The sequence below is a fragment of the Lipotes vexillifer genome, unplaced genomic scaffold (assembly GCF_000442215.2).
Source record: "Lipotes vexillifer unplaced genomic scaffold, Lipotes_vexillifer_v1.1 scaffold205, whole genome shotgun sequence".
Classification (NCBI taxonomy): domain Eukaryota; kingdom Metazoa; phylum Chordata; class Mammalia; order Artiodactyla; family Lipotidae; genus Lipotes; species Lipotes vexillifer.
In genome coordinates, this window is record NW_006781396.1 from 1,108,777 (window position 1) to 1,116,579 (window position 7,803).

General features: G+C 46.7%; 1 protein-coding gene across 3 annotated transcripts in view; it reads left to right on the forward strand.

Annotated features, from left to right (window-relative positions):
• MICU1 (mitochondrial calcium uptake 1) overlaps nt 1-2,997 on the forward strand; it is a 219,321-nt gene extending 216,324 nt beyond the window's left edge. The window contains exon 12 of one of the 3 annotated variants that reach the window (XM_007454676.1): nt 2,013-2,997. In XM_007454676.1, coding sequence (XP_007454738.1) covers nt 2,013-2,173 — 161 coding nt within the window. In that variant the 3' untranslated portion in view covers nt 2,174-2,997. The remainder of the gene's footprint in view (nt 1-2,012) is intronic. The other 2 variants (XM_007454675.1, XM_007454677.1) reach the window with 2 other exon arrangements.
• Nucleotides 2,998-7,803: the final 4,806 nt, after the last annotated feature.

The following is a 7,803-nucleotide window of genomic DNA, read 5'->3' on the forward strand; positions in this document are numbered from 1 at the left end:
AAAAAAAAAAAAAAAAAAAATGCCAGGGGACAGAGAATTCCAATTTTCAAACAGACTTGTTTGTCACAGAATTTAGAGTTGCAGTCACAGATCACACATGCACACAAATGACATTCAGTCATATATCCAATTCACAGGTAACAAAGGCCGTTCAGACTGGTCAGCCCCGGCCTTAGGGAAGCAAGAAGCAAATCCCAGAGTAGTTTGAATGAAATAACCTCAGGTTTGGGGAATTCCCTGGTGGTCCAGTGGTTAGGACTCCGCGCTTTTACTGCCCGAGGGTACAGGTTTGATCCTCCGTTGCGGAGCTAAGATCCTGCAAGCCCCACTGCCAAAAAATAAATAAATAAAAATAACTTCAGGTTTTTTCATCTTAAGCTTCTTTTTATACAAAATATTAAGAATCCTATTTAGACCTTTTTGTTCTTTTAATTGCATTCTTAATAAGCCATATTATTGATTAACTTTCAGCCCAGCCAGGCTTTTTAACTTTTTAAGTTAAAGTATAATATACATACAAAAAAATGCAAATACCATAAGTGTGGAGCTTGATAAGTTTTTAAAAACTGAATACACCCGTGCATCATCCTGAAGCAGCACATCACCAGGACCACAGAGCTGCCTGGTGCTGCTGCCCTCCGGTCATTTATACCCCCGAGGGCGGCCACTTCCCTAACTTCTAGTGCCATAGGTTAGCTTTACCTGTTTTTTGTTTGTTTTAATCTTGCTCTGAGGTATCCCTGAGGCTGCCCATGCTCTTTTCAGACAGCAAACATGGGCCCGTTTAGGTTTTCAGGTACTCTATACAGAAGTAAACCAATTATTCCCTCTTACCACTTTCTTCCCAGACTGATCATTAGTAGAGGTCTGTTTGCTAGCTTCCTGTCACCACCAGTAATGGCTGCGATTCTTTTAATCAGCAGACATTTACTCCTGAGCATCTAGTCAAATGGTAACTGTCCTCTACTTTTGGAGTGGTTACTACTCCGTGTGGCTTGAGAAGTGACCTTGGCTCAGACCAGATGCTCTCCAGTTTCTCCTCCAGACCTGAGAGTCTGCCACTGAAGAGGGTCAAATGAGAAGCCATGAGAAAATGGGCTTAACCCGAAGCCAGGTTTTGATTTTATTTTTCACCATGAAAAGCCTCATCACAGTCCAAGTCTTACCCGGACTATTGCAGCAGCCTCCTAACTGGCTCCCATACTCACTCCATCTGTGCCACTCACCAGTCTATCACCATCATCCAGCTAGAGAAATCTACCCAAAATGGAAATCTAACTACATCTTATCCCCTCTCCCAGTCCTTTCCTGCCCTGAAGATAAAGTGCAAACCCTTTCATAAGGATACAAGATCCTTGAGGACCTGTCTCCTGCCTTCCTCTTTGGTTTACTGGCCATACCCCTATCTTTGTGTGTCCAGCAATACCTAAACAACTTGTAGTTCTCTAACAGCTGTGCTGCTTCCTACATGTGCCTTTGCTTATGCTACTACCACTACTGGAATGCCTCCCCCATCTCACTCCCCTCTGCTTGGCCACTTCCTGCTCATCCTTTGGGATTCAACTTAGGAGTCACCTCCAGGAAGCCTTTACTGACCTGTACTTGCACCCTCCCCAGCCTGGGTTACATAGTCTTCCTCTGTGCCCCCATAGCATCCTCTGTTTACCCCATTATGGCATTTACCATACTATTGAAATAATGTACTTGTCTCTCCCATAACCTGATGGTATTTCAAGGGACAAAGTCATTTTTATCTCTTTATTCTCAACACCTAGCACAGGATCTGACATATATATTCTCATTCAACTTCTGTCACACTACACGGAACTATCACTGAGTTGCAATTGGAAACATCACGGACAGTACAAACCAGTTCATTTTTAACCAAGAGAATTGAGTTTGGCTGTGAGAGAGCACTAGGCTTTGGGACCTACATGATGCGAGCAATGGAATTGTCTCATTGTCTTTGTTCCAAGCCCGTCACTTATCCCTGTTGTGTTTGCCTCTTCTAGGCAACGGAGAGCTGAGCAATAAGGAATTTGTTTCCATCATGAAGCAACGGCTGATGAGAGGCCTGGAGAAGCCCAAAGACATGGGCTTCACCCGCCTCATGCAGGCCATGTGGAAATGTGCACAGGAAACTGCCTGGGACTTCGCTTTGCCCAAACAGTAACCCAGAACCGCACAAGGAGCTGCACCTCCAGGCCAAGCACCCTGGCCCCTTGGGCAGAGCCTTGGCACAGTCCTCCCCACTGCTGCTTCCAGAAGTAGTGCTCCCCTCCTCCTGGGAATGATCTCAGGACTCATCAAGTTTCCCTTCTCCCAGTGTTCTGCTAGGCCCTGGTTCTAAACCAGTGATTCTCCCTAGAGGTCCTCAAAAACATGAGCAGGTCCTAAAAGCGCAGACCTTTGTTACATTCAACAGTACTACCCATTCAAGCACCCTACAGACAAAGAATGCCAATGTACCTGCCAACCCTGGGAAACACCCATTTCTTGAGTCATCTTGGTGTGGATTTATATTAACAAGAACATTCCTTGCTTCTTCTCCTGCTGGTGGTTTTTAAGCTACAAATTGGGAAAACCTCTGGCAGAAAAAGGAAATCAGTGATGAATGATAACGAGGATGACCCAGGCACCCTGAGCTGGTGGGAAGCCTGGGCCAGAGGAAGGATCTGTGTCAGTCCCCAGGGTGGCTCTGAGGCGGTGTGCACAGTGGGAATGGAGCAAGATTAGGAATTTAAAGTAGCTGCTGCATGTCTCTCTCCACTCCCTCTTTTCCTCTCAGGCTCCCTAAGAAGACTCCAGCACGACTGTGCTTATTAAATGAGCGGCAGTGATTAAGCTCATGGCCCCTGCGAGTGCCATTTCCCCTCCAGGCATGTGCCTCTGAAGCTGAGTCCTGGCTCAGAGCCTGTCTGCCCTGTCTTAAACACTTGTAAAATAGCACTTTAATTATAACGGTTTGCAGTAAAGCCTCCCCAACCACCACCAAAGGCTCTTGTCTCCTTTATTTTAGGGTCCTCTGGGGCCCTTTTCATTTCACTTCTCCACTGGCTTTGAGATCCTAGCAGCAGACCTGTTTTCTTTTCACCAGAGCCTGGTCCTTCCTGTTGAGAAGGCACTTCAGGCATAAACAAAAAGTGAGGGCATTTGGAGGTTAGTGGTGGCATTTTCCAGCAAGGTTTGGATAGCATTTCATCCTGGACCAAGGCTACCAGGTCCAATGTAGTCCTTGATTACTCATGCCCCATGAGAAGGAACCAAGACAGGGTTGGGGGGGGGGGGGGGATATGAGACATCATCTGGTACGGTGGACCTAAGTGTTAAGAACCACAGCAACCGGGAATTCCCTGGCGGTCCAGTGGTTAGGACTCTGCCTTCTCACCGCTGAGGGCCCAGGTTCAGTCCCTGGTCGGGGAACTAAAATCCCACAAGCCACGCAGCACGGCCAAGAAAAAGAAAAAAGAAAAGAACCATAGCAACCAGTGTTTTATGTGGATTCAACTCTGCCACTAACTCAGTGTGACCTTGAGTGAGCAAGCAATTTCCCATCTGTTTTCTCAACTATAAAATGACAGATAGGGTTGAGCTTAATGGGCTTAGAGGTTTCTTCCAGGTCCAGAAACCTCTCCTTCAGCTCTTCTCCAGAATTCCTACAACCTCCAGAACCTCCAGGTAGTGCTCCTTGGCACGATAGGGTCTTGCATCCAATGTAATAGCACCACCACACCAAAAACCCAGTGCTTCCTGCGAGGCCTAGAAGTTGGTAGGGAGTGTGTATCAGGCAGAGAAGAGCAGAGACATAGGTCTGCACCTGTGGCTCCACAAGGACAGTACCAACCCCAGTATTTTCTCCAGAGCAATTTAATAACCTCACTTCTAACATCCTTTCTGGGAGATTAGATTATCTCTCAAAGGAGTTTCCCACTCATGCACCTCATCTATCTTCCACTGTTTCCTTTCTTGTGGTACGTATTCCTGGCACCCAAGTGTAGCCTTTGCCTTGCTCATTGCCCCAGAGCTGAGGCATCAGCAAAATGTGAGCTTTTTCTTGAATTTGTCCCATAATCCCCAAATCACTCTTTTCTCCAATCCTCATTTCTCCAGCCTGAAAGAGAAGTCCCTTTCACAGCCTCTGTGGGGCATTCGCTCCCTCACCAGAAGAGACCTGCCAACTGGCCTGGGTTCACTGAAGCCGAAAGCCAAAGCATAGCAGGAAAGGATAAGGATCTCACCTGCAACATCTTGAAACCCTGGGTCAAGAGCACCTATGACAAGTACGTGGAATTCCAACTGAACTCCGTTAGCTCCTAGGAGAGCCTGAGGAAGCAGAGGCGGTCCAGGTGCTCAAGGAGACAGGACGGCCACACTTTGGCACAACAGGGCAAATGTGCAGGTGAAAGATACAAGCTAAGTCACCCAGAAGAGGCCAGGATGCCCCAAGGAAGTTCTTGACCAAGGGACCAAGGAAGCATGTGAGCTCCCTGGTGGTCTAGTGGCTAGGATTTGGTGCTTTCACCAAGGAAGCATGTGAGTAGGCTGAGGGGACTTTAGTAGGCAGAGTTTGGGGGTAAGGCTGGGAGCATTTGGGAATACAGAAGGCTGATAATGTGCTTCTCTTTTTATTCCCATTGTTTCTTCTACCTAGACAGAATAACCTTCCCCTCTGCCTTCAAGATTCAGATCAAACTGTCCCTTGCTTAATCCTCTTCCAGACAAGATTAGTGGCCCCTCCTTTGCCTCCCAAGGATCTCTTGCCCACCCATAACAACGCTGCTGTAACTTGACATAATTTTTGTGAGATTGTCACCCAAAAAGTTCAGACCCAAAGCAGTGACATAATCAAAGAAAGAGTCCACCACCAAAAGCAAATTTAAAAATATTTCTCGGACGAGGTAAAAATGATACTAGCAGTGCCTCAATAAATTCCTCCTGAGACAGGCTGGGACCTGGGGCCTTTACTGCAGTGCTTGCACCTGGACACATCTCCTCGAGCAACAGAATACAAGGAAACTAATGGAATTAAAAATAACTGCATGCATGCCGCAATCTGGGCAATTATGCGCAATAAGATAAAAGGCCACAAACCGACTTAGGTGCTGGGAGCAAAAGGAGGGTTCTGTGCATGATCCCTGCACAGGGCACCACCAAGAGGGTGGGCAGAACACCTAAGCCACTCCTCCGGCCCCATCTGCAGATCTGCCTCCGTCCTCACCCCACTGAAGGAACCAGCCTGCCCTCCACGGAGATAGAGGAAGGGCACCTGTTACTTGTTCTCACTCCCTCGTGCTGCAGCACAAGTCCCAGTAAAGCCTTGCCTGAACTCCTCATCTGGCCTCTTATCAATTTCTGTTTGTTAAAGAGTCCAAGGACCCAAGTCAGTAACACTCCTGCACACACACAGCTGTTGTCTACTTTTGTTATTGTTCTCTACTTCTTAAAAAAATAAATAACTCCCCAGTTCTAGCCTCTAAGCTGTGGAGAGGAAATGAAACTAAGAGGGGAGCCAGGCTGCTAGGCTTCCTTGATGGGCTCAGCTGGGCTTCCTAGATGATCTAAGAGGACAAGCAGGGAGAATGTGGAGAGAGAGTTACTAAGGAAAGAGCATAAGAACACAAAAATCATCATTTTAATAGTTTTTAGTGCCCTACCTAGTTTTATGTCTGGTTGGAGCACGGGCACTGAATAGGACTCTTAAGACAAAGGAAAAGGCCAGACAGTGACTGCTGCTAGACAAGGAAGAAAGGACAGCAGCAGGGGAGCCAGGAGTCAGGTTCCCAGGCCAGAGCATCCTCTCCAAGCCCAAGCACAGCCCAAGCCAGGTTATGTGTCCCAACAAGCAGCTCAGAAAAGGAACGTGGAACAGAGTAGTTCAGCTTTCAGGCTTTAGGTGCCACCTGCTGGCAAGAAGGCTCAGCGCCAGGAGTCACTGACAGGGGAGGGGCAGCTGCTGGAGTCCAGCCTAGCCCCAGTCCTGCTCCAGAGAATAGGCCTCCCAGGGACCTGGGTGGCATGGGGTGGAGGGAGATGAACAACCAGAGATGAACCATAACCACGAAGAGAGACACGATGGATATGACGATACCTGAGGGGAGAGAAGCAGCCGTGTATTGTTCTCTGTGGCTCCAAAATGGGAATTTTTACCAGCAAGTGACAGGGTAAGAGTCACCATTCATTCTACAACTCTTTACTGATCACCTACTGTGGGCCAGGCACTGAGCAAGGTCTTCAAGGAGTTTGCAGGAGGAATCTAAAAGTGAGAAAAACAGAAAAGAAGCAAAAACGTTAAGTACAAGCTGTGTGAGAGCACTTAGAAAAGCAGAAGGCTATCTAATCCAGATTTGGAAGTTCAAGGCAGGCTTGCAGAGAATTTTTTTTTATTAAAAATACTGAGACCTGGGGGTTGAGTAGGAGTTAACAAAGGGGGAAGGAGGAGTGTCCGGGCAGCAGGTACGGAATGTACAAAGGTCCAAAGGCCAAAAAGCATGTTTCTGGGAACGGAAGTTCTAGAGTGTATCCAGTAAGTACAGATTGGGGAATGATTTTGTTACCCAAGGATGAATTAAGATGGCGGTCATTCACAAAAAAAAGATGACAAAAAATACCGTTGGGCATTTTGAAACACTTATAGATAACTAATAGGTTATAGAAAAAATCATGATGGAAATTTTTAAACGCTTGGAACTGAATATGATAATGAAAATACTAGATGTGAAAACTTGTGGGACACAGCTAAAGGGAAACTTAGAAACATCTTAACAACTTCCATACTTATTTACAGAAGATGGGCTGACAGTTAATAAACTAAGCATCTGCCTCAAAAAGTTGGAAAAAGGGACTTCCCTGGTGGTGCAGTGGTTAAGAATCCGCCTGCCAATGCAGGGGACACTGGTTCGAGCCAGGCGGATCCCACATGCTACGGAGCAACTAAGCCCATGCGCCACAACTACTGAGCCTGCGCTCTAGAGCCCAGAAGACACAACTACAGAGCCCGAGTCCCACAAGTACTGAAACCCGCGTGCCTAGAACCCGTGCTGCACAACAAAGAGAAGCCACCGCAATGAGAAGCCCGCACACCGCAATGAACAGTAGCCCCCGCTCACTGCAACTAAGGAAAGCCCGCACGCAGCAATGAAGACCCAACGCAGCCAAAAAATAAAAATAAATAAATAATTTTTTTTAATTTATAAACAAAATATTCAATAGCTATAGTAAATTGGATCAATAGTTAAAAATCTGCTTACAACAAAAAGTACCAAACCCAGATGGCTTTATATAAGGAAGAAAAAAAGAAAATAGGACCAGGTTCTATAGGACCCTGTAAGCTCCAATAAGGAGTTTGGACTTCTATCTTAATGCCACTTGGGAGCCACTGAAGGGTTTTAAGCAGGAAAATCACATAATGAGCTTTGCATTTTGGAATGATGACTTCGCCTGCAAGGCTACAGATGGATTGGAGTGGGATCCAGGTTGGAGACTGCTATAATAATCCAGTTAACAGATGCTGGAAGCCTGGATTAGGGGAATGGCTGCAGAGTTGGAGAGGTGCTAACAGATTTGGAGATTTGGAAGATGTTCAGATCACGCCTGAGGGGTAAGCGTGGGGCATATAAATTGGAGGATGGTAAGGGAGAGGAAAGAATTCAGCATGAAACCTAAATTTGTTTGGGTAACTGGGTGTGTGAGAGTGCTCTTCGGGGGTAGGGAGGCTGAGAGAACCAGGTTTGGGCGGAGAATGATGAGGCAATTTTTCGATATGGTGCCTGAGAGATTTCCCAGTAGAAATACCTAGTAGGTAGG